The sequence below is a fragment of the Cervus elaphus genome, chromosome 23 (assembly GCF_910594005.1).
Source record: "Cervus elaphus chromosome 23, mCerEla1.1, whole genome shotgun sequence".
NCBI classification, from domain to species: domain Eukaryota; kingdom Metazoa; phylum Chordata; class Mammalia; order Artiodactyla; family Cervidae; genus Cervus; species Cervus elaphus.
Window position 1 is genome coordinate 11,343,609 of NC_057837.1, and position 27,355 is coordinate 11,370,963.

General features: G+C 45.1%; 2 protein-coding genes across 5 annotated transcripts in view; one reads left to right on the forward strand and one right to left on the reverse strand.

Annotated features, from left to right (window-relative positions):
• Positions 1–27,355, forward strand: part of LOC122682172 (ninein-like protein) — a 336,725-nt gene that overhangs the window by 267,489 nt on the left and 41,881 nt on the right. The gene's annotated exons all lie outside the window — the stretch shown is intronic.
• LOC122682159 (ankyrin repeat domain-containing protein 26-like) overlaps positions 1–27,355 on the reverse strand; it is a 208,672-nt gene that overhangs the window by 177,188 nt on the left and 4,129 nt on the right. Inside the window, exon 2 of the mRNA XM_043884974.1 lies at positions 26,014–26,078. Within this exon, the coding sequence (XP_043740909.1) occupies positions 26,014–26,078 (65 nt within the window). The remainder of the gene's footprint in view (positions 1–26,013; positions 26,079–27,355) is intronic.

Here is a 27,355-nt window from a genome sequence, read left to right on the forward strand (position 1 = left end):
GTCCAATTGTCACAGGACGCTAAAGGACAGAAATGGCTTCTGGGCTAAGATCAAATCTAGGGTGCTGCCAGGAAAACACAGTCTAAAGGTAAAACCTGTAGACTGTAAGTGTAAGACCCTGGAAAGACTTAAGGTGGTGCCTCAGATTCCTTAAAGGATCTTAAGAGGAAAAGAACGCTAAAAGTGTCATCCTGCAAAGTTTCACAGGAAGCCCAAGGTGCAGGGCTTCCTTCAGAAAAGATTTTGGAGGGTAGCTTTTCCAATGGCGTGAACCCCAATCAAATTCACAGGACAGAAACACAAACTTTAAATGACACAATGGACCAGCTAGACCTAATTGATATCTATAGGACATTTCACCCCAAAACAATCAACTTCACCTTTTTCTCAAGTGCACACGGAACCTTCTCCAGAATAGATCACATCCTGGGCCATAAATCTGGTCTTGGAAAATTCAAAAAAATTGAAATCATTCCAGTCATCTTTTCTGACCACAGTGCAGTAAGATTAGATCTCAATTACAGGAAAAAAATTGTTAAAAATTCAAACACATGGAGGCTAAATAACACACTTCTGAATAACCAACAAATCATAGAAGAAATCAAAAAAGAAATCAAAATATGTATAGAAATGAATGAAAATGAAAACACAACAACCCAAAACCTATGGGACACTGTAAAAGCAGTGCTAAGGGGAAAGTTCATAGCATTACAGGCTTACATCAAGAAACAAGAAAAAAGCCAAATAAATAACCTAACTCTACACCTAAAGCAATTAGAGAAGGAAGAAATGAAGAACCCCAGGGTTAGCAGAAGGAAAGAAATCTTAAAAATCAGGGCAGAAATAAATGCAAAAGAAACTAAAGAGACCATAGCAAAAATCAACAAAGCTAAAAGCTGGTTTTTTGAAAAAATAAACAAAATTGACAAACCATTAGCAAGACTCATTAAGAAGCAAAGAGAGAAGAACCAAATTAACAAAATTAGAAATGAAAATGGAGAGATCACAACAGACAACACTGAAATACAAAGGATCATAAGAGACTACTACCAGCAGCTCTATGCCAATAAAATGGACAACTTGGATGAAATGGACAAATTCTTAGAAAAGTATAACTTTCCAAAACTGAACCAGGAAGAAATAGAAGATCTTAACAGACCCATCACAGGCAAGGAAATCGAAAGTGTAATCAAAAATCTTCCAGCAAACAAAAGCCCAGGACCAGATGGCTTCACAGCTGAATTCTACCAAAAATTTAGAGAAGAGCTAACACCTACCTTACTCAAACTCTTCCAGAAAATTGCAGAAGAAGGTAAACTTCCAAACTCATTCTATGAGGCCACCATCACCCTAATTCCAAAACCAGACAAAGATGCCACAAAAAAAGAAAACTACAGGCCAATATCACTGATGAACATAGATGCAAAAATCCTTAACAAAATTCTAGCAAACAGAATCCAACAACATATTAAAAAAATCATACACCACGACCAAGTGGGCTTTATCCCAGGAATGCAAGGATTCTTCAATATCCGCAAATCAATCAACGTAATACACCACATTAACAAATTGAAAGATAAAAACCATATGATTATCTCAATAGATGCAGAGAAAGCCTTAGACAAAATTCAACACTCATTTATGATTAAAACTCTCCAAAAAGCAGGAATAGAAGGAACATACCTCAACATTATAAAAGCCATATATGACAAACCCACAGCAAGCATCACCCTCAATGGTGAAAAATTGAAAGCATTCCCCCTGAAATCAGGAACAAGACAAGGGTGCCCACTGTCACCACTACTGTTCAACATAGTGTTGGAAGTTCTGGCCACAGCAATCAGAGCAGAAAAAGAAGTAAAAGGAATCCAGATAGGAAAAGAAGAAGTGAAACTCTCACTGTTTGCAGATGACATCATCCTCTACATAGAAAACCCTAAAGACTCTACCAGAAAATTACTAGAACTAATCAATGAATATAGTAAAGTTGCAGGATATAAAATTAACACACAGAAATCCCTTGCATTCCTATATACTAACAATGAAAAAACAGAAAGAGAAATTAAGGAAACAATACCATTCACCATTGCAACAAAAAGAACAAAATACTTAGGAGTATATCTACCTAAAGAAACAAAAGACCTATACATAGAAAACTATAAAACACTGATGAAAGAAATCAAAGAGGACACAAACAGATGGAGAAACATACCGTGTTCATGGATTGGAAGAATCAATATTGTCAAAATGGCTATTCTACCCAAAGCAATCTATAGATTCAATGCAATCCCTATCAAGCTACCAACGGTATTTTTCACAGAACTAGACCAAAGAATTTCACAATTTGTATGGAAATACAAAAAACCTCGAATAGCCAAAGTAATCTTGAGAAAGAAGAATGGAACTGGAGGAATCAACCTGCCTGACTTCAGACTCTACTACAAAGCCACAGTCATCAAGACAGTATGGTACTGGCACAAAGACAGAAATATAGATCAATGGAACAGAATAGAAAGCCCAGAGATAAATCCACGAACCTATGGACACCTTATCTTTGACAAAGGAGGCAAGGATATACAATGGAAAAAAGACAACCTCTTTAACAAGTGGTGCTGGGAAAACTGGTCAACCACTTGTAAAAGAATGAAACTAGAACACTTTCTAACACCATACACAAAAATAAACTCAAAATGGATTAAAGATCTAAATGTAAGACCAGAAACTATAAAACTCCTAGAGGAGAACATAGGCAAAACACTCTCTGACATAAATCACAGCAAGATCCTCTATGACCCACCTCCCAGAATATTGGAAATAAAAGCAAAACTAAACAAATGGGATCTAATGAAACTTAAAAGCTTTTGCACTACAAAGGAAACTATAAGTAAGGTGAAAAGACAGCCGTCAGATTGGGAGAAAATAATAGCAAATGAAGAAACAGACAAAGGATTAATCTCAAAAATATACAAGCAACTCCTGAAGCTCAATTCCAGAAAAATAAATGACCCAATCAAAAAATGGGCCAAAGAACTAAACAGACATTTCTCCAAAGAAGACATACAGATGGCTAACAAACACATGAAAAGGTGCTCAACATCACTCATTATTAGAGAAATGCAAATCAAAACCACAATGAGGTACCATTACACGCCAGTCAGGATGGCTGCTATCCAAAAGACTACAAGCAATAAATGCTGGAGAGGGTGGGGAGAAAAGGGAACCCTCTTACACTGTTGGTGGGAATGCAAACTAGTACAGCCACTATGGAAAACAGTGTGGAGATTCCTTAAAAAACTGGAAATAGAACTGCCATATGACCCAGCAATCCCACTTTTGGGCATACACACTGAGGAAACCAGATCTGAAAGAGACACGTGCACCCCAATGTTCATTGCAGCACTGTTTATAATAGCCAGGACATGGAAGCAACCTAGATGCCCATCAGCAGATGAATGGATAAGGAAGCTGTGGTACATATACACCATGGAATATTACTCAGCTGTCAAAAAGAATTCATTTGAATCAGTCCTAATGAGATGGATGAAACTGGAGCCCATTATACAGAGTGAAGTAAGCCAGAAAGATAAAGAACATTACAGCATACTAACACATATATATGGAATTTAGAAAGATGGTAATGATAACCCTATATGCAAAACAGAAAAAGAGACACAGAAATACAGAACAGACTTTTGAACTCTGTGGGAGAATGTGAGGGTGGGATGTTTCAAAAGAACAGCATGTGTACTATCTATGGTGAAACAGATCACCAGCCCAGGTGGGATGCATGAGACAAGTGCTCGGGCCTGGTGCACTGGGAAGACCCAGAGGAGTCGGGTGAAGAGGGAGGTGGGAGGGGGGATCGGGATGGGGAATAAGTGTAAATCTATGGCTGATTCATATCAATGTATGACAAAACCCACTGAAATGTTGTGAAGTAATTAGCCTCCAACTAATAAAAAAATTAAAAAAAAAAAAAAATTCACAGGACACTAAGAGCTTTAAAGAGAACCTTGGCAGCAAAAACACTGCTTGTTTGTTTGACCTAACAGAGACCAAGTGTGAGCCGCCCACTCATGTCTGCCTCTGTGCCCCATAGACTGAAGCCCACCAGGCTCTTCTGTCCATGGGATTCTCTGGGAAAGAACACTGGAGTGGGTTGCCATTTCCTTCTCCAGGGGATAGGGCTTCCCTGATAGCTCCGTTGGTAAAGTATCTGCCTGCGGTACAGGAGATTCTGGTTTGATCCCTGGGTCGGGAAGATCCTCTGGAGAAGGGATAGGCTACCCACTCCAGTATTCTTGGGCTTCCCTTGTGGCTCAGTTGGTAAAGAATCTGCCCACAATGCAGAAGACCTGACTTCCACTTTCACTTTCTCCGGGGGCTCTTCCCAACCCAGGGATCAAACCTGGGTCTCCTGCATTGCAGGCAGATTCTTTACTGTCTGAGACACCAGGGAAGTCCAACCGAGAGACCAAGACATACAAAATGAGAAGAGGCCTTGGGATTTTCTTAGAAGTTCAATAAAGAGGAATCTGGCTCAGGAACTATGAGTCACCTACAGACAGAGGGCATTTCTTATGAAAAGGACAGCACAGAGCTCAGACTGCAAGCACAGAAATAAAAAAATAATATTATCTTTCATGAGTTCACGAGGGATAAGCATTTGTAGTCAACGGAGTTTATAAACCTGATATCAGTAAGGACAGATTTCAAAATGAATGACTTTGCTTCAAACAGCTTAAAATGATTTTTCATCATTTCATCATTTTTCTGGAATTTAAACTGGCAACATGTATTTGTTAAATAGAGAGGTTTTTACACATAAAATTGACCATCTGGTGATGTCCATGTATAGACTCACCTACTGTGTTATTGGAAGAGGGTGTTTGCTATGACCAGTGTGTTCTCTTGGCAAAAATCTGCTTGCCTTTGCCCTGCTTCATTTTGTACTCCAAGGCCAAACTTGCCTGTTATGCCACATATCTCTTGAGTTCCTACTTTGCATTCCAGTCCTCTATGATAAAAAGTACACTTTTTTTTTCCCACGTTAGTTCTAGAAGGTCTTGTGGGTCATCATAGAACTGCTCAACTTCAGCTAAAGAGTTCTAAAGGACAGAATGGAGAGATAAGAAAGCCTTCCTCAGCGATCAATGCAAAGAAACAGAGGAAAACAACAGACTGGGAAAGACTGGAGATCTCGTCAAGTAAATTAGAGATACCAAGGGAACATTTCATGAGAAGATGGGCCAATTAAGGACAGAAATGGTATGAACCTAACAGAAAGCAGAAGATATTAAAAAGAGGTGGCAAGAACACAAAAGAACTGTACAAAAAAGATCTTCATGACCCAGATAACCATGATGGTGTGATCACTCACCTAGAGACAGACATTCTGGAGTGCAAAGTCAGGTGGGCCTTAAGAAATGAGCAAAGATAGTGAAGGTAATGGAATTCCAGTTGAGCTCTTTCAAACCTAAAAGATGATGCTGTGAAAGGGCCGCACTCAATATGCCAGCAAATGTGGAAAACTCAGCAGTGGCCACAGGACTGCAAAAGGTCAGTTTTCATTCCAATCCCAAAGAATGCTCAAACCACCGCACAATTGCACTCATCTCACACACTAATAAAGTAATGCTCAAAATTCTCCAAGCAAGGCTTCAGCAATACGTGAACGGTGAACTTCCAGATGTTCAAGCTGGTTTTAGAAAAGGCAGAGGAACCAGAGATCAAATTGCCAACATCCGCTGGATCATAGAAAAAGCAAGAGAGTTTCAGAAAAACATCTATTTTTGCTTTATTGACTATGCCAAAGCCTTTGACTGTGTGGATCACAATAAACTGTGGAATATTCTGAAAGAGATGGGAATACCAGACCACCTGACCTACCTCTTGAGAAACCTATACACAGGTCAGGAAGCAACAGTTAGAACTGGACATGGAACAACAGAATAGTTCCAAATAGGAAAAGGAGTACATCAAGACTGTACACTGTGACCCTGCTTATTTAACTTAAATGCAGAGTATATCATGAGAAACGCTGGGCTGGAAGAGGAACAAGCTGGACTCAAGATTGCTGGAAGAAATATCAATAACCTCAGATATGCAGATGACACCACCCTTCTTACAGAAAGTGAGGAGGAACTAAAAAGCCTCTTGATGAAAGTGAAAGAGGAGAGTGCAAAAATTGGCTTAAAGCTCAACATTCAGAAAACTAAGATCATGGCATCTGGTCCCATCACTTCATGGGAAATAGACAGGGAAACAGTGGAAAGTGTCAGACTTTATATTTGGGGGGCTCCAAAATCACTGCAGATGCTGATTGCAGCCATGAAATGAAAAGACGCTTACTCCTTGGAAGGAAAGTTATGGCCAACCTAGATAGCATATATAAAAGCAGAGACATTACTTTACCAAGAAGGTCCATCTAAGTCAAGGCTATGGTTTCTCCAGTGGTCATGTATGGATGTGAGAGGTGGACTGTGAAGAAAGCTGAGCACCGAAAAATTGATGCTTTTGAACTGTGGTGTTGGAGAAGACTCTTGAGAGTCCCTTGGACTGCAAGGAGATCCAACCAGCCCATCCTAAAGGAGAACAGTCCTGGGTGTTCATTGGAAGGACTGATGCTGAAGCTGAAACTCCAATACTTTGGCTACCTCATGCGAAGAGTTGACTCACTGGAAAAGACCCTGATGCTGGGAAGGACAGAAGATGAGATGGCTGGATGGCATCACTGACTCGATGGACGTGAATTTGAGTAAACTCCAGGAGCTGGTGATGGACAGGGAGGCCTGGCATGCTGCGATTCATGGGGTCGCAAAGAGTCAGATACGACTGAGAGACTGAACTGAACCTTCTCATGGGGTAAGCATTATGACAGATGACATCAGAAACCCCAGATGTTCCTCTCCTTACCCCAACTGACTGCTCTACAAATACTATGACACCCACCAGATTATTTTCTCTACCAAAATGTTCTAGAAAAAAAAAATTATCCCTGGGAGTTTAGAGCACTACTGAAAAACTAAGACATTTAAATTAATCGCTATATTCTGAAATTTGCTTGCATGACTTCTACATGCATGAATTATCACTTGGGAAGGGAAATATGAAAGTCTAGATTTTAGTAGAACCTCATTTAGATAGGTTACAAGTACAAACAGGATAAGCTACTTCTATTCTGTTTGTTAAACAGCTAAAAGCAAATGACTGTTTCAATTCAGTTCCTTGGAAGAAAAAGGGAGAAAGAGCAAGAGTAAACCTGTAGGGAAATGATCATGAATGAAAGCCACAAACACACTAAACAGAAAGCCATGATCAAACATGGTCACAACAGAGGCAGAGAGAGATGGACTTAAAGAATAGACACTGAAGGAAAGCATTCTGCAAGGAAAAATTAGGTTAACAGTAAAAAAAAGCAAAAAAAATGGGGGAGGAAAAGAAAGCAGAGAGAGACATTCCTAGTCAAGTACAAACTTAAGGGAATAAAATAAGCATAATAAGGCTTGTGGAAAAACACGCACAAATAAAATGTATATACAATAGATCAGTAATACATCAGTATTCTTAAGGATATACTATGAACAAAGCCTCTGTTTTATATGCTTTTATTAATATATAAATTACGCATCTATACTGTTCTGCAAATTTTATGAAAATATCAACATACGTTGTCTATAAAACATATACTTAAGACAGAGGCTTTTGTTCATAATATATCCCTAATATAGCGATCTGTATTACTCCAAAACTTTTGCTTATAAATACTACCGTATTAAAGTTGAATATTGCCACTGTAAAAAGTGTCATTTGATTAGCCACACATGGTCATCTGTCACTACCTGAATGTTGTAAAGTATTACTTGAGAGAGAGAAAAATTGATTAAGAAATATTCCTAACTATTCACTGGGAAAAAGAACTGGTAATCAAAATTCTGAGGAGAATGTATGGCTTGAAAAGAAACATTTAATGGAACAGAAGATGGGGCAAAAAAGGTCAAAAATTTTCACCTAAATTTCTCATCTCACAACCAGTGGACAGTGAAAAAAATACTGTAACCTTTCACTTTTCACATATTTCTTATTTATTTCCTTGTTATGCAGGACCCCCTTCCTCAACATAACACAACTGAACTATATTACCTGTAACATTACATAGGATATGGTTTGTCTCTTCATTTATTCACATTCAATAACTATTAACACGGTTCTTACACTCGAGACCTATGCTACCTGCTCCAGGAGATGCACAACTGTTTCCTGAACCCCACTAGCTTACACTGACACGGGGCTCTAAGATGAACACTTAAATCACAATAACACAAAAGGTCTGAAATCTGAAGGCTTAGAATGTGACACAGGACACGGGGTAGGTCTTTTTAAAAATACAATAGAAAAAAAAATCCCGAGTTGCACTTTTATCTCACGGTTATTAAAAGTCTCTGCTTCTATGAAGGGAAAGTCGATCAGTCGTGTCCGAATCTTTGCAACTCCATGGACTCTATGGTCCATGGAATTCTCCAAGCCAGAATACTGGAGTGGGCAGCTGTTCTCCAGGGGATCTTCCCAACCCAGGAATTGAACCCATGTCTCCTACATTACAGGTGAATTCTTTACCGACTGAGCTACAGGAGATAGGATCATTCTGGAATTCTATTAACAGTAAGCTAAAGAAAATAGAGCAGAAAGCCTCTTCATCACAAGAGGCAGAATGGTGTAGGGGTTAAAGACACGGGCTTTGGACCTATGGGCTTACATCCCAGTCCTACCACTTCAGCCTTTCAACCTTGAACAGACGACCTGAACTTTCAAACCCTCAGTTTCGCCATTGTTGAAATGGGGCAATGGTCTCCATCTCTGAGGCTGCTGAGGACTCATACTTGTGTCATTTGCCCGGGGCCTGGTACCTAGCCTCCTTGAATGTGAGTGGCTTTCACTGTCATGGAGACAGAGCAGTAGCACTGACTGCATCCTACTGGATGCCAAGCACACAGTGGGTCTCCTTTTATAGCAGCCAAGCTGAGGCTGAGGGGTAGCAGGCACAGGGTAACATGGATAGAGGTCACTGCCTACAGGACAGCTTATGGGCTCTAAGGTGACACCCCCGAGGCCGAGGCCCCATCACTGAACTGGCTGTGTAGAATTAGGCAGTCACTTCACTTCTCTGGACCTTTGTGTCCTACTCTGTCACTGCCCAAGCTGTGTGGAGTATGAAATGAGACACCACACATAAAATACTTGGCCCAGGGCCTAAGGATGGTGGTGATGGTCATGCTTTTCCCTGTTGCCCTTACCACAACTCTTCCTACCCCTTCTCACCATGTTCTGCCCAGCGCTTTAGTCCTGGGGCCACTGCTGTGGAGCATCTGGGCAAATTTGCTTTCCCTTCTCCAAGTCCTGGGCTCAGTTCTGGGCTCAATGCCAGTCTGTACCAGCCTCAAGACACTGCCCATTGCAGCATTCCCTCACATCTCTGTTGCTTCAGGTCTCAGTTCACAATCAGAGATTCCTTCCATATACCCATGTTACCCACTTTACCGTAGGGAAATGGGCCCAGAGAGGGCACAGTTCTCCCTTAGAGACACACAGCAGAGTGCATTCCTGGATGGGTTGTGAAACTGAGGTCTTTCACTGTCTCTTCTGGGAAGCCTGGATGTGGATCCCACAGTGCACTGCTGGGCCAGGGCCAGGTCAGCACCATTTACAGTAAATACCAGGCATACCACATCTGCCAGTCCACCCCTCATTACCCACACACTGCCGCTCTTCACTAGATTCCCTCTCCAATGGGCGTTATGCAGGGCTTGGGGGTCACAGAGTACACAATAGGACAGTCACACATTATCAAGCCTTCAAGGAGGCCAGGCCCACCCCCACCCCTTCACACAGGACCCTTTCTTCGGGACCCCATCCTCAATTCCACCGCTCTTCTGCCGTTGTTAAAGCCCCTCCCCATAATTCAAGCCCGTCCATAGACTATGGGTCCCTTGCGCGCCTCCACCTATACACTCTAGCCACACCTCTTTCCCCTCCGTGGCCGCTCCTCTCCAGCCACTGTCCTCTATCTGGTCACGCTCCAACCCCTAACCCCGCCTCCGGACTGACCACGCCCCCTTGACAAACAGCCCCGCCCTCACCATCAGGCCCGCCTCTCAGTTGCAACTCAGGTTCCCTCTGGCCTCCCCATCCCGTCCCTCCTCTCTGATACCGCCCCTCGCCCCGCCTCTCCCGACTGCGGCCTTAGGGGCTCCCCCAGGCCAGTTAACCGGGAGACCCACTGAACTCTTCCGTGGGTCTCAGCCAGCCGCCCTCGCGTTCACTTAAAGGGGAGATGCCGGCGAGGGTGGGCCCACACGACCGGCTTGAGCCCCGCCTGGGCGCCTGTGCCTGCTATTCATGTTTTATTTAAGTTCTGTGATTACTGACATTCAGTTAAATAACTTTAAAACGGCCAGTAAAGTGCTCTATAAGGGGAATTATAAGCGGGTCCGAAACCAGCTAAGGCTTTTGCAGCCTATCAAGTCTGTGGGGCGCTGGATCCCAGGAAGGTGTCCAACAGCCTTGGAGGGGAGACTCACAGGAGGGACCCCTGCCAGGCCCTTCCTCCCTGCTTACCTGTTCATCTTGTCCTTGTCATTCAGGCCACTCTTCCCGAGCAACAGGACCTGCTGCACTTTAGCTACGTTGCCTACGCTGGCAGCTCTGTGGATCTTTCCGAGGTCCTTGTCTCGGATGCGGTACCCGGGCTGAAAGTTGATTCTATGACTGCCGTCTCTCCCCGGGCTGATGGAGGAGCCGAAGGGCGAGCTGCCCTTCTTACTCCTGAAGCCAAAAGTCTTCTTCATCACAGAGCCTACAGACTCCAAACACACCTCACCTCCCCCTCGGCTCTTCACAGGCCCCTAAACCCAACAGGAGCACTAGAGGTAAGCCAGAGCCGGCCCGCCACAACCTCCCAGCTGGGAAGCTCAACGGTTTAGAATCTTACATCCCAGAATGATCGTTGCTAAGCAACGATCGTTGCTAAGCAACACGTTGCTAAGCAATGTGTTCACCTCTAAACACATTGCCTGTGTGCCAGAATGCCCAGGGTGCACGTGCAAGAACTGGAAGTGCATTTTTTGAAAGAAACAAATATTATCAATAAAGCCTACCTAAGGTAAGAGGAAATGAGAGGAAACTGAAATAAACACAGAAAGGAAAGCGACATTACAACAGATACCTCAGAAGTAAAGAAGCATAATCATGAGGGACTATTATTATTGATGAACAATTACAAACTGGAAAACTTAGAAGAAATAGATAAATTCTGAGAAACATACATGCTGTCAAGACTAAAACAAGAAAAAATACAAAAGTAGAAAAACTCAAAACTCCAGTAATAAATAAGGAGATTCAAATATTAATTAAAAAAAAAAAAAAACTCCCCAAAGTTAAAAGTTTACGATCAAACGGATTCAAAGCTCAATTCTACCAACATTCAAGTAAGAACTAAAAGTAAGAGTATGCATAAAAACACTTGACAAAATTCAAAATCCATTTATGGTAAAAAAATTTTCAATAAAATAGAAATTTACTCAATACAATAAAGGCCATTTATAAAAAGCATGAGAAGTGAAAGTGATGGTCACTCAGTCGTATCTGACTCTTTGCTATGCCATGGATTATACAGTCCATGGAATTCTCTAGGCCAGAATATTGGAGTGGGTAGCCATTCCCTTCACCAGGGGGCCTTCCCAATCCAGAGATAGAACCTAGGTCTCTCGCAATGCACGCAGATTCTTTACCAGAGGAAAGCACCAAGGAATTCCTAAGCACCAAGGAATCCCAAGAATACTGGAGTGGGTAGCTGATCCCTTCTCCAGTGGATCTTCCTGACCCAGGAATCAAACCAGGGTCTCCTGCATTGCATGTGGATTCTTTACCAACTGAGCTAACAGGGTATCTAGTCTTGCTTGGGAAAACAGCGTCTGACAGTAGGAAAAGCAGGGACCAAGAGGCTTTGAACAAGATGGCTGCCATCTTTAAAGACAAAGAAGCCCTCTGTCCTGCGACGGATTCACGCTGATGTTTGGCAGAAACTAACACAACACTGTAAAGCAATTATCCTTCACTTCAAAATATATTAAAGAAAAAAAAACCCTCTCCCTCAACTATGCTGCCCCCTTCCCCTGCAGCCTGAACGGTGCTCAACCCAGAACCAAACACCCTGAAGGAGCTGCCCAGCCCCACGCTCTCCTCCTCGCCGCAGCCTAGATTCTGCTCCCTCACTCTGTGGAACTGTTCTCCTCTCTGCCACGGACTCGAGAGGAGATGAAATCAAACGGCTCGCCTACAGTGAAGGGGGAGAGCCCTCAGCACTTCAGGTCCCGGGTGCCAGGTGGTAAGGTTCAGAGAAAGCTGCCAGGGACATTACCAGGGTACAAACATCACGTGGTGAGGCCACGAGCTGGACCCTCACTGGAGGGAAAAAGAGCGCAAGACCCTGAGTCACGGGTCTGTCCCCACAGATGGGGAGGGGGCGGGTTGGCGTGCATGCGGTCACGGGCTGTGGTCACTTCCCCACGGTGAGGGGACTCCTGCCCTGTGTCTGTGCGGCGGACACTGCGCTGTGATTAAATGTAACCTGGGTGTGGAGAACAGCTGGAGCGCATGTTCAACCTGCCTCAGCCTGGCTCCCAGGAAAGAGCAATGAGTGTTTTTCTCTTCCCAGCTAGTGGCTAAGGCTGGGAAGAAGCAGGGAACATGCATTGGCTCAAGAGCACATTCTGATCCAAACTCACAGTGTAATGTAAACCTATCATTTCTGATCCCGCAGGACAGGCAACACTTTAGTCGCTCAGCCATGTCCAAGTCTCTGAGAACCCATGAATCGCAGCACGCCAGGCCTCCCTGTCCATCACCAACTCCCAGAGTTTACTCAAACTCATGTCCATTGAGTCGGCGATGCCATCCAACCATCTCATCCTCTGTCATCCCCTCCTCCTCCTGCCCCCAATCCCTCCCAGCATCAGGGTCTTTTTCAAAGAGTCAACTCTTCACATGAGGTGGCCGAAGTACTGGAGTTTCAGCTTCAGCATCAGTCCTTCCAAGAAACCCCCAGGACTGACCGCCTTTAGGATGAACTGGTTCGATCTCCTTGCAGTCCAAGGGACTCTCAAGAGTCTACTCCAACACCACAGTTCAAAACCATCAATTCTTTGGCGCTCAGCTTTCTTCACAGGCCAACTTCACAGTCCAACATCCATACATGACCACTGGAAAAGCCATAGCCTTGACTAGCTGGACCTCTGTTGGCAAAGTAATGTCTCTGATTTTAATATGCTATCTATGCTGATCATAACTTTCCTTCCAAGCAGTGAATGTCATTTAATTTCATGGCTGCAGTCACCATCTGCAGTGATTTTGGAACCCAGTAAAATAAAGTCAGCCACTGTTTCCACTGTTTCCCCATCTATTTCCCATGAAGTCATGGGACAAGATGCCATTACCTTAGTTTTCTGAATGTTGAGCTTTAAGCCAACTTTTTCATTCTTCTCTTTCACTTTCATCAACAGGCTTTTTAGTTCCTCTTCACTTTCTGCCATAAGGGTGGTGTCATCCGCATATCTGAGGTTATTGATATTTCTCCCGGCATTCCAGCTTGTGCTTCTTCCAGCCCAGCGTTTCTCATGATGTACTCTGCATATACGTTAAATAAGCAGGGTGACAATATACAGCCTTGACGTACTCCTGTTCCTGTCTGGAACCAGTCTGTTGGTACATATCCAGTTCTAACTATTGCTTCCTGACCTGCATATAGGTTTCTCACGAGGCAGGGCAGATGGTCTGCTATTCCCGTCTCTTTCAGAATTTCCACAGTTGATTGTGATCCACACAGTCAAAGGCTTTGGCATAGTCAATAAAGCAGAAATAGATGTTTTTCTGGAACTCTTGCTTTTTCTATGATCCAGCAGATGTTCGCAACTTGATCTTTGGTTCCTCTGCCTTTTCCAAAACTAGTTTGAACATCTGGAAGTTCACAGTTCACGTATTGCTGAAGCCCGGCTTTGAGAATTTTGAGCGTTACTTTACTAGTGTGTGAGATGAGTGCAATTGTGTAGTAGTTTGAACATTCTTTGGCATTGCCTTGCTTGGGGACCTTTTCCAGTCCTGTGGCCACTGCTGAGTCTTCCAAATTTGCGCGCATATTGGGTGCAGCACTTTCACAGCATCATCTTTCAGGATTTGAAATAGCTCAACTGGAATTCCATCACCTCCACTTGCTTTGTTCATAGTGATGCTTTCTAAGGCCCACCTGACTTCACACTCCAGGATGTCTGGCTCTAGGTGAGAGATCACACCATCGTGATTATCTGGGTCGTGAAGGTCTTTTTTGTACAGTCCTTCTGTGTATTCTTGCCACCTCTTCTTAATATCTTCTGCTTCTGTTCGGACCATACCATTTATCGAATCCATCTTTGCATGAAATGTTCCCTTGGTATCTCTAATTTTCTTGAAGAGATCTCAAGTCTTTTCCATTCTGTTGTTTTCCTCTATTTCTTTGCATTGATAGCTGAGGAAAGCTTTCTTATCTCTCCTTGCTATTCTTTAGAACTCCGCATTCAAATGCGAATATCTTTCCTTTTCTCCTTTGCTTTTCACTTCTCTTCTTTTCACAGCTATTTGTAAGGCCTCCTCAGACAGCCATTTTGCTTTCTTGCATTTCTTTCCTATGGGGATGGTCTTGATCCCTGTCTCCTGTACAATGTCATGAACCTCCATCCATAGTTCATCAGGCACTCTGTCTATCAGACCAAGTCCCTTAAATCTATTTCTCACTTCCACTGTATAATCCTAAGAAATATGATTTAGATCATACCTGAATGGTCTAGTGCTTTTCCCAACTTTCTTCAATTTAAGTCTGAATTTGGCAATAAGGAGTTCATGATCTGACCCACAGTCAGCTCCCGGTCTTGTGTTTGCTGACTAACAGGAGCTACCTCAAGTCCGAGGTCAGGGAAGGCGACTGAGAGGAGAAACCCCACGTCCAAGGAGCGGCAGCTGCGTCGGCACAGAAGGGCCGAGACGAGCTACTCCACGTTCAAGGTCAGGAGGGGCAGCCATGAGGAGATACTCCTCGTCCAAGGTAAGGAGCAGCGGCTGCACTTTGTTGGAGCAGCCATGAAGAGATACCGCACGTCCAAGGTACAAAAAACCCAAGTAAGACAGTAGGTATTGCGAGAGGGCATCAGAGGGCCAACACACTGAAACCATAATCACAGAAAACTAGCCAATTTGATCACATGGACCACAGCCTTGTCTAACTCAATAAAACTAAGCCATGCCACATGGGGCCTCCCAAGACAGACGGGTCATGGTGGAGAGGTCTGACAGAATGTGGTCTACTGGAGAAGGGAATGGCAAACACTTCAGTATTCTTGCCTTGAGAACCCCATGAACAGTATGAAAAGGCAAAATGATAGGATACTGAAAGAGGAACTCCCCAGGTCAGTAGGTGCCCAATATGCTACTGGAGATCAATGGAGAAATAACTCCAGAAAGAATGAAGGGATGGAGCCAAAGCAAAAACAATACCCAGGTGAGGATGTGACCGAATAGCAGCAAGGTCCGATGCTGCAAAGAGCAATATTGCATAGGATAATTCATTAGGTCCATGAATCAAGGCAAATTGGAAGTGGTCAAATAGGAGATGGCAAGAGTGAATGTTGACATTCTAGGAATCAGCAAACCAAAATGGACAGGAATGGGTGAATTTAACTCAGATGACCATTATATCTACTACTGTGGGCAGGAATCCCTTACAAGAAATGGAGTAGACATCATGGTCAACAAAAGAGTCCCAAATGCAGGACTTGGATGCAGTCTCTGTGAGGCTGCCAGAGTTAATACCATGACGGGCGGCCTGGACCTAAGTTTTAGCTTCCCCCGAAATGGTAAGATTCCCTACCCCCATCAGGTAACCTGGAGCCAGCCAATCAATATGCGCCCAGTAAGAACAAAGGGAGAGCTGAAAAGCCCGCGAAAGTCTGTACCAATAGAATTACTTTGCAAACATGTAACCAATCCGCTTAAGCCAGCTACTAACCGCTTTTGCATATCTTATAAATTTGTGTACCAAGCTTGAGCCAGGGCTTTTCTGACCCTGCACCACTGTGATGTTTGTGGCAGAAAGCCCTGGCTCGAGACAGTAATAAACTTCCCTTTTTTGCGAGTTGCATTGTCTTGGAAGCCTTCTCTCTTCCCGCTCGGGGATTCGGACATCGGGCATAACATTTGGGGGCTCGTCCGGGATCCCTTGACAGGGAGAAGAGAACGCTTACAGGACAAAGGGGAAGGATAAATAATAACACCGGTGCTCAGGAAGCAGGGGGAGCAAGCCGGCGTAAGGCCGGGGCCAGCGGACGCGCTGGGCGGCAGCCGACTCCGCGAGAAGGCTTTTTTATAAAGGGGGAGCAAGCCGGCGTAAGGCCAAGGCCAGCGGACGCGCTGGGGGGCAGCCGACTCCGCGAGAAGGCTTTTTTATAAAGGGGGAGCAAGCCGGCGTAAGGCCAAGGCCAGCGGACGCGCTGGGGGGCAGCCGACTCCGCGAGAAGGCTTTTTATAAAGGGGGAGCCAAGCCGGCGTAAGGCCAAGGCCAGCGGACGCGCTGGGGGGCAGCCGACTCCGCGGGAAGGAAAGTTCCTCTCCCGACCCCGAGCCTGGTGAACAGCGGACGTCATTCGGTAAGGTGAATCTGCTACCGGGAGGCAAGAAAATTCAGGGGGCCCGAAAACCCAGCGCTGTGTCGTCGGCCGACGTTTGTTTGTCCGTGTGTTTGTCTTTGGCTCTCCGTGTTTTTGTGTGTGTGTGTGCCGGCATTGTCTCTAGTCTCGTTCTCTTCTGGTGCATCGTTCTTTCTCACTTCTGACTTATTCTCTCTCTTCCTTACCGTTTATTCTTTGACCATGGGGCAGGGAGAATCTACCCCACTTTCTCTCATGACTGACCATTTTTCGGATGTCAGGGCCAGGGCCCATGACTTGTCTTTGCTAGTCAAAAAAGGTAAATTAATAACTCTTTGTTCTGCAGAGTGGCCCGCCTTTCAGGTTGGATGGCCTCCGGAAGGCACCTTTCAACCGTCCATCATACAGGCTGTGAAGGAGAAGATTATGGCTCCTGATCCCTGGGGCCATCCGAGTCAAGTCCCCTATGTCATGGTCTGGCAGGATCTAGTAGAAAATCCGCCTAAATGGTTAAAACCTTTTGTTTACAAACTTCCTAGTTCCTCCAGTTCACAGGTCCTGGTGATGGAGACCCCCCCGGAGGAAACCAAAAAGAAAGAGGACCCAAAACCAGTCCTTCAGGAATCATCTTATCCAAACCTGATAGATCTAGAAACGGAGATAAGGCCTCCGCCATATGTGCCCTCCTTGCAATCCCCTCCGAGGAGAGAAGCTCCCACAGGTGAACCGAGAGGATTAAGAGGGCCAACGGGAACCGACCGTGAGGGGGGACCGGCATTGGGGACCCGGGGGAAAACTAAGGGAGATAGGGGTAAGCAAGACCCTGGGGACCCAGAGTTACCTTCATCCACTGTTCAGGCGCTCCCCGTCCGAGTGGGACCAACTAACCCAGACGGAGAGCGAACCTATCAGTACTGGCCCTTTTCCACGAGTGACCTGTACAATTGGAAGACCCAAAACCCTCCTTTCTCAGAGAAGCCCCAAGGCCTCATTGACCTCTTAGATTCCATTTTGTTTACTCATAATCCCACCTGGGATGATTGTCAGCAGCTGTTGCAGGTGCTCTTCACCACGGAAGAACGGGAGCGAATTCTGGCAGAGGCGCGGAAACGGGTACCAGGGGTCGACGGGAGGCCAACCGCCCAGCCTCATCTTGTGGACGAGGGGTTTCCTCTGTTGCGGCCTAACTGGGATTTTGAGTGGGTGGAAGGTAGGGAGCGTCTCCGAGTGTACCGCCAGACTCTAATGGCTGGCCTGCGGGCTGCAGCAAGAAAGCCGACAAATCTGGCAAAGGTAAATTTAGTAAGGCAAGAGCCCACTGAAAGCCCGGCAGCCTTCCTAGAGAGGCTGATGGAAGCTTTCAGGCAATATACACCTATGGACCCCCAGGCTGAGGAGTCACGCGCTGCAGTTTTGTTAGCGTTTGTGAATCAGGCAGCCCCAGATATTAGGAAGAAATTACAAAAGGTAGAGGGATTGGGAGAACAGACAATACAGGATTTACTGAAAGTAGCTGAAAAGGTATTTAATAATAGGGAGACCCCAGAAGAAAGGGAAGAGCGAATTCGGCGGGAGGAAAGGGAATTAGCGGAAAAGATCAGGAAAGAAGAGAGGGAACATAGGGCGAGGGAAAACCGGAAGAACCAGAAGGAGCTAGCCCAGATTCTTTTTGCGGGGTTAAAGGCCGGAACAGAATTGAGGGAACCTCGAGACCCCCGGACGGGAGAAAAAGAAAAACCAAAAAGGCAGGCCCTAAAGAAGGATCAGTGCGCCTACTGCAAAGAACAGGGGCACTGGAAAAACGAGTGCCCTAAGAGGGACTCAAGGAGAGGAATGACCCAGAGAGAGAAAATCCCCCCCGGAACTCGAGTTCTATATGCGGGGGAAGACAGTGACTAGGGGAGTCGAGACTCGGCACCCCTCCCCGAGTCCTGGGTAACCATACATGTGGAGGGGAAACCCGTTGGCTTCATGGTGGATACTGGCGCCCAACACTCTGTTTTAAATCAAAAACTGGGACCAATGTCTAAGAAAGCCAGCTTAGTGCAAGGAGCCACGGGGACAAAAAGATATTGTTGGACCACAGAACGGAAAGTAAATCTAGGGACCCACCAGGTGTCCCATTCGTTTTTGGTGATACCAGAATGCCCAGCCCCTCTACTTGGAAGAGACTTGTTGACTAAAGTTAATGCTCAGATCCATTTTGACCCAGGGGGAATGTCAGTCACGGATGGACTTGGACAACCGATACATGTCTTGTCCCTAGCCTTAAGGGATGAATACAGACTTTTTGCGCCTAAGCCCTCAGAGACCATAGCACTAGATGTACAACCGTGGGTCCATAAATATCCATTGGCCTGGGCAGAAACAGCAGGAATGGGACTAGCTAAACAGAGACATCCGGTCGTCATCGAGCTAAAGGCCGAGGCAGTTCCTGTGAGGGTGAGACAGTACCCTATGAGCCAAGAAGCTCGGCGGGGGATCACTCCCCACATTCGACGGCTCATGGAGGCCGGAATTCTCAGGCGATGCCGATCCCCTTGGAACACCCCCTTACTGCCGGTGAAGAAGCTAGGGGGGACAGATTACAGACCTGTCCAAGACCTGCGAGAAGTCAACAAACGGGTCGACGGGATTGGACCCTGGGTTCATTGCAATCACGTGCGGCAAGCCACATCGGAAGAACAGGAAAAAGCGCGAGCAGAATGGAAGGCGAGTCCTCACCCGTCAAATCCTTTGAAACTGAAACTTGTCCGCTGGGAGACCTCCTAATTCTCCTGCTGATGGCAGCTCTCATCGACCCAGGAGCGACCAGTCATAACCCCCATCAACCTGCTAAGATCACATGGAAACTCAACGACGGGCAAACTCATGAGCTGCTCAATGAGACCTCAGGAATCCACCCTCCAAACACCTGGTGGCCGGACCTGAACTTCGACCTCTCAAGCCTCTTCGCAAAGCAGGACGGTCTCCATGATAAGTACTATAGGGATGGGATAAAAAGCCATAGGTTGGGGTTTTGGGCTTGCCCGGGCTATGTAAAAAATAACTGGAAAACCTGTGGTGGCATAGAAAGCTATTATTGCAGGAGCTGGAGTTGTGTGACCTCTTGTGATGGACCCCAGAGGTGGGATGTCGGAACCAGAGATCTAGTTAGCTTCACCTTCAAGGACCGTAGACACCAGGGGCCTCAGGTACGAGTACAATTTAACCAGGAACGGGCGAAGAAAGAAAACCGCTGGACCTCAGGACTGACTTGGGGTTTTCAGCTCCACGTAAATTGGCCCGGCCCCTACCCAGGCGAGCTTTTAATCATTAAACAGGTTATTGAGCCGGTGCAGGTACATAGTTTAGGTCCCAATCTGGTCAAAGCATTACAGGGGCACAAGGCGACCCCCAAGCCAACCCCCTTCAGACCAAGCTTGCCAGGAACATTTAACATCTCCTCTACCCCTAGCCTCAGAGGCAAACTGACAGAAACCCCTGGCCCTCTGGCTGTTACCATTAGCTCAGCAATTCAGGACCCCCTATGGGCCTTAGTGAATGCAGCCTTTACGGTCTTAAACCATACCAACCCTAATGCAACCCAGTCCTGTTGGCTTTGTTATAATCTTCACCCCCCCTTCTATGAGGCCATAGGCCTCAATGTCTCTTACTACTTATCTTCAGGCCAGAACCCACCCCCATGCCGATGGGAAGAACGCAAGGTTGGCCTCACAATGAATGAAGTTTGGGGACAGGGACTCTGTTTGGGCACAGTGCCACGTGATAAAACTTCCCTCTGTGCCCGGACTATTAGTAACCTACGCTTATATGGCAAAAATTGGATTGTGCCAGAGGTTGGGGGCTGGTGGATTTGTTCACATACTGGGCTAACCCCATGTTTAAATGTGAAGGTTTTTAACCAGAGTCAAGAATTCTGTGTTCTGGTTGCTGTAATGCCAAAAATCTTATACCACTCTGAAGAGGTTATGTACTCACATTGGGACCGAGAATTGCCAAGACAAAAGAGAGAGCCAATCAGTGCGATCACCATGGCAGCCTTGTTCAGTCTTGGGCTGGCAGGAGCAGGGACAGGAATAGCTTCACTATCTCTGCAAGGCCAAGGGTTTTCTTCCCTACGAGCCGCCATAGATGAAGATATAACTCGCATAGAAGAATCAATCAGCCACTTAGAGAAGTCTCTGACTTCCTTGTCTGAGGTGGTCTTGCAGAATAGGAGAGGATTGGACTTGATTTTTCTCCAACAGGGTGGGGTCTGCGCGGCTCTGGGAGAAGAATGTTGTTTCTATGCAGACCATACAGGAGTGGTAAGAGAATCTATGGCAAAAGTAAGAGAAGGGCTGGCGCAACGAAAGAGGGAACGGGAGGCCCAGCAGGGATGGTTTGAGTCTTGGTTTCAACGCTCCCCCTGGCTGACCACCTTAGTTTCCACCCTCCTGGGCCCGCTTATAGTGCTATTATTAACACTCACATTTGGCCCTTGTATTTTAAACCGGCTAATGTCATTTATTAAAGAACGTCTAAATACCATTCAGATTATGGTATTGAGGCAGCAATATCAGATGGTAGCTCAGGATGAAGAGAAGGATTCCTCTACAGGAACAAGAAGACAGGGGGGAATGTGAGGCTGCCAGAGTTAATACCATGACGGGCGGCCTGGACCTAAGTTTTAGCTTCCCCCGAAATGGTAAGATTCCCTACCCCCATCAGGTAACCTGGAGCCAGCCAATCAATATGCGCCCAGTAAGAACAAAGGGAGAGCTGAAAAGCCCGCGAAAGTCTGTACCGATAGAATTACTTTGCAAACATGTAACCAATCCGCTTAAGCCAGCTACTAACCGCTTTTGCATATCTTATAAATTTGTGTACCAAGCTTGAGCCAGGGCTTTTCTGACCCTGCACCACTGTGATGTTTGTGGCAGAAAGCCCTGGCTCGAGACAGTAATAAACTTCCCTTTTTTGCGAGTTGCATTGTCTTGGAAGCCTTCTCTCTTCCCGCTCGGGGATTCGGACATCGGGCATAACATCTCAAAAATGACAGAATGATCTCTGTTCGTTTCCAAGGCAAACCATTCATACCATGGTAATCCAAGCCTATGCCCCAACCTGTAATGCTGAAGAAGCTGAATTTGAATGGTTCTATGAAGACCTACAAGACCTTTTAGAACTAACACCCAAAAAAGTTGTCCTTTTCATTCTAGGGGACTGGAATGCAAAAGTAGGAAGTCAAGAGACACCTGGAGTAACAGGCAAATTTGGCCTTGGAGTATAGAATGAAGCAGGGCAAAAGCTAATAGAGTTTTGCCAAGAGAACACACTGGTCATAGCAAACACCCTCTTCCACCAACACAAGAGAAGACGCTACACATGGACATCACCAGATGGTCAACACTGAAATCAGAGGACAGGCAACAGCCAACCTGAAAGGTGGTGAAATTGGCCCAGGTCTGAACCTGGGTGTGTGCAGGGCGGAGAGAGAGGATTCTTTATCATGGGCAGGGATGGGCCCTGGGGCTGTCTTCAGCCTGTGAATGAGGCTGAGGAATGGGAGAATAATTTCTCCAGGACCCAGGCAAGTGCAGCCTGCAGCTCCAAGCAGTGCTTGGGCTGCTGTGTCCACACCTGCTCCCTGGTTAATTTCTGAAGCTGTCAGAGCACAAGAGATCTGTCTAAAGGAAGGTGGGCTGCCGGCGTTCAGATGCTTAAATAAACCACATCTGTAGGAGTGCAGAACCCAAAGGCCATGTCTGGGCCCTCAGCATTGAGAAGAGAAATCGTAGTAGTATGTGGATAAGGCAAAGCTCGGGATGCTGGAATCCTTTTGAATTATTACTCTGGCTCTGCCTCAAAATGAGCCTCATATATTTCAACCAATTTATTTTCTCCATTTGTCTATGGATCCATGTATCTATCTCCTGTCTACTGTGATCTCAGCCTGCAAATTAGACTGTTTGCCTGGGGAGGAAGAGGGATAGGTCACACCCAGCAAGGCTGTTCCAGCACTGATCTGGCACTAATATCAACTAACCCCCACAGTGATAAAGAAAAACCAAGGGCTGCAGCAGAAAGAGTTAGATTTTGGTGGCAGGCAGGTTGCGCGTGTGCAAATCCCAGCTCAAATATCAAGTTTAAACCCTCAGCCTCAATTGACTCATCCCAGCCTCACTTTATGAAGCTGTGGGTGTTGGAGGTTATCAGGCAGAGTAAAGGGGCATTTTGTTAAGTGTACACGTGGCAGCGATCACTACTCTTATTAATTTGTACATTATCACTGTTTCTGCAGAATCAGGGACGTGCCGTCACTAGGTGGAACACTAGTTTAGTAAGGGTGGACATTAGGTATAATCAAGGTAAGGCTGGGGAGGAGGGAGGGGTCCAGCTGCTCTGGAGAGTGGGCAGGAGGCCAGGAGGCAGTGGGCCTGGGACAGGTGGGCACCAGGCCCCAGACCCCAGGATGGTGAGTAGAGGAAGGCTAATGATGAAGGGTCTCGACTGAAGAGGAGCAGGACTCAGGCCTAAACATTTCTGCCTGGACAAGACAAAGTACCAGTGGACCAGGGCCAAGGAATGTGCTGTTGGGGAGGGGACAGAGGGGAACCCATCTCCTGGTTCCTCCAGCAGAAGCTGAGGAGCTGCTCCCCTCAGGGAATGTCAAGTAGCCTCACCAAAGCCATCTGACAGTAAGTGATGGATCCAAGGTGGAAAACTCAATCGTCTTTCCTACTGTATAGCATGGGCCACTCTGCTCAATGGTATGTGGCAACCTTGGAAGGAAAGGGAGTTTGGAATGAACACTGGAGTATGTATATCTTTTTGAATTAGTTTCCTCCAGATATATGCCCCAGAGTGGGACTTCTGGATCATACAGTAGTTCTATTATATTTTCATCTTTTTAAGGAACTTCCACACTGTCCTCCATAGTGGCTGTACCAATTTACAGTTTTACCAGTAATGTAGGATGGTTTCCTTTTCTCTATATCCTCTCCAGCTTTTATTATTTGCAGACTTTTGGATGATGGCCATTCTGACCAGTGTGATGTGATACCTCATTGCTGGTCTGTCATGCATTTCTCTGATAATTTGTGATGCTGAACATCATTTCATGTGGCTACTGGCAATCTGTATGTATTCTTTGGAGAACTGTCTATTACAGTCTTCTGTCCATTTCTATTTTGTATTTTTATTTATTTGTTTTGCCCATTTTTAAATTGGGTTTCTGGTTATTTTAATTTTCTTGACATAGAGTTACATGAGCTATTTGTATATTTTGGAGATTAATCCCTTGTCAGTTGCTTCCTTTGCAAATATTTTTTCCCTCTCTGTTAGCTTTTTGTTTGGTTTATTGTTTCCTTTGGTGTCCAGAAGCTTTTAAGTATAACTGAGTCGCATGTGTTTATTTTTGCTTTTATTTTCGGTACTCTAAGACATGGATCAAAAAGGATATTTCTGCAATTTATGTCAGAGTGCTTTCTTTTGGCTGTGCCATGCGACTTGTGGGATCTTAGTTCCCTGACCAGGGATCGAACTCAGGCCTACAGCAGTGAAAGTGCCAAGTCTTAACCCTTGGACTGCCAGAGAATTCCCTCAAAGAGTGTTCAGCCTATGTTTTCCTCTAAAAGTTTCCACGTAGGTCTTTCATGCATTTCAAGTATACTTTTGTCTATGGTATCAGAGAATGTTCTAATTTCATTCTTTTACGGAGCTGTCCAGATTTCCAAGCATCACTTATTGAAGAGGGTTTTCCGCACTGTCCATCCTTGCCTCTTTGTCATAGGTTAAGCAACCATATGTGCATGGAGAGAAGAGTTCACATTACGTTGTTGAGTCCTCCTACCCCAGATCTGAGCTTTCCATCTCTTCCAGCAGTTTAAGGTTTTTCTCATTCACGCACTTACAGTAAATGTGCAGACAGATGGAGGGAGGGGGCGTGCAGCAGCTTCAGGAGAGCGGTTGCCACCAGGAAGAGGAAAGAGGTTGGCTGCAGTAGAACAGGGACTGGGCTTCTGTCCAAGCTGTTGTAACAATGTTCTTAACACATCTGCATGTTTATGTAATACATATGAATGTTTCCTATAGAACTATTTTTCTATAACAAGAATGCTCTCTGCCCACAGTTACTTCCTCGCTAAAACCCGCGTCTTCAGGCTCCAGCTGAAGAGTCTCTTCCTCGGAGAGAATTTCCCGGATTTCTCCATCTGCCAATATTTTGAGTGCATGACACTCTCTCCAAGTGTGGTGTTTTCCTTCACGGCACGTACTCTGACCCGCATTACCTGCATTGAACATCTGCCTTCTGCATGACACTGTTGGTGGCCACGGGGGCAAACCTCTTGATTCCGCTGTTTACAACGGAAACACCAGAGCCCTTTATCAGCTCATAACTGCTGAGTGCATATCTGTTGCAGGAACAAATGAAGGACTTGGGAACCTGAGTGCAGGACTTTCCATTTCCCTTACATTTACTGCAGATCTCTTGCACATCAGCTCCTCGTTCATCAGCATCTATCCTTAAACAGTCACTGCAAAGTGTTCCTACTGTCCTGTGTCCTCCACACACCCTAACAGCACACTACTGATTTCTACGCCCAACTAACTGATGAAAACACTACCGGAACAAGGCCAGGGACGAAAGCTCAAGTTGCAGACTTACTTCTCTCCAGGATGAGCTCTCAATAACTCATTTTTCCTCCAGCAGTCAGTAGTCTTGTATCTTATTCTTCACCCAACCACAGGTCCTCTGAAGTCTGTTGTTCAGCTCAAATTCTCCTCTGTGCCCACTCCCATGCTTGGCTCTAAACAGTCCGCAACTCCAGAGCCCTCTAACCTACCAAGCTGTAGTGTTCTGCAGCAGGAGTTCCCAGCCCACTTCACTCAAGCTTTCGGAAGTCACTGCTACTCCTGCTAAATTTGCAAACTGCCTGTTCTCCCTTTAAACCCACTAAGGCCTCACCTGAGGAAAACAAGCAGCGGAAACAATACACTTCACTCATTAGGTCTCTTACTTGCTCTTGTGTCATGTCTCTTGGATCCACCCTAATTCCGCTCAAGTCATACCAGTCAAACGAGAAGTATTTATTGAACACCTACCATGTGCCAAGCACTATTTGGTCCCTGGAGACATAACAATCATTAACACAAATCCTTCTACTTCTGTATAGCTAGGGTATGATCAGGCTCACAGAGAATTTAAAAAAAAAGAAAACATATCCAAAAACTAATGTTAAGATGATCTGACATCAATATCATATTTCTTAAACTGTTTTAGAATATCAGCTTACCAACTTACACATCAGGTAGGTTTTGCTCGTATAAAACTTTCATCTCCTCCAGAACTTGCCTCAGTCCATCCTCCTGGAACATATAAAATTACACTCCCTAATTCCCCCACCAAGTTTGTAGCAACACTCTATGCTTATGTACTTTATGAAAAACCAATAGTCCTTCCACACCTACTAACATGGCTATAATGACAAGTGTTGCAGAGGATGGGGAGAAACTGGAACCCTTGTCCAATGCAGGTAGGAATGTAAAATGGTACAGCCCTGTAGAAAAAGTCTTGTGGGTCCACAAAAAGTCAAATTTCGAATTCCCACATTATCCAGCAATTCCTCTTCTAGGTATACACTCAAGAGAACTGAACACCTATGTTCATACAAAGTATGTCTATTCAACGGAATATTGCTCAGTCCAAAAAAAAAAAAAAAGTGCTGATACATACAACAACATGAACTTTGAAAACACTGATTAGTGAAATAAGCCAGACACAAAAGGACAAATATGGTATGATGCAACATTCTGAAATGTCTAGAATAGGCAAACTCATAGAAACAAAGTAGATTAGAGGCTACCAGGCTGAGGGGGTAGAAGAGTGGGTAGTTACTGCTTAAAAGCTATAGAGTTCATTTGGGGTTATGAGAAAGCTTTGGAAATAGAGGTGATGGTTGCACAACAATGTGAATATAATTAATGCCACTGAAGTGGACACAGAAGAATGGTTAGAAATGGCAACATTTAAGTTTTGCATCGTTAACCACATTTAAAAACAATAAAAATGAATGACTTACTAATAAAATACACAATCAACACAGTCACTGAGGATAATCTTAAAGACACCATACTGAGAAGTCAGACAGAAAGGAGTACACACTGTATGCTTTTAACTGGCTCTGCACAGAAAAGTTTGCAATTGCTGGCATGCTGACTCCAGAAATACAGTAAAAAAGACAAATATAATCTGTAGGGGAAAGAAAATCCTTGGCTGCCTCAGGCTGCAGGTGGGAGGTAGCCAGTGCCACAAAAGAGAAAAGAGAATCCTTGGGATGGCAGACATCTTGGTTGGGTTGCTGGTTACAAGGATTGTATACATTTGTCAAAACTCTAGTAAAATGTGTACTGTGTTGTACATAAATCATACATCAATAAAACTAATGACAAAAAGCCAATAGTCTACAGACGTAATAACACATGACAAAAGCAGGTAAAATACTCATTTATTGGAAAAGGATCTTACAAGGTTACTACCCACCACCCCCCAAAAAAAACCCTACACACTGCTAGGATAGAAAACAGAAAGGTCAAAGGAGTTTTTCTGCTATCTACTTTGGCAAATTTCTAAAAAAACTTCCCTT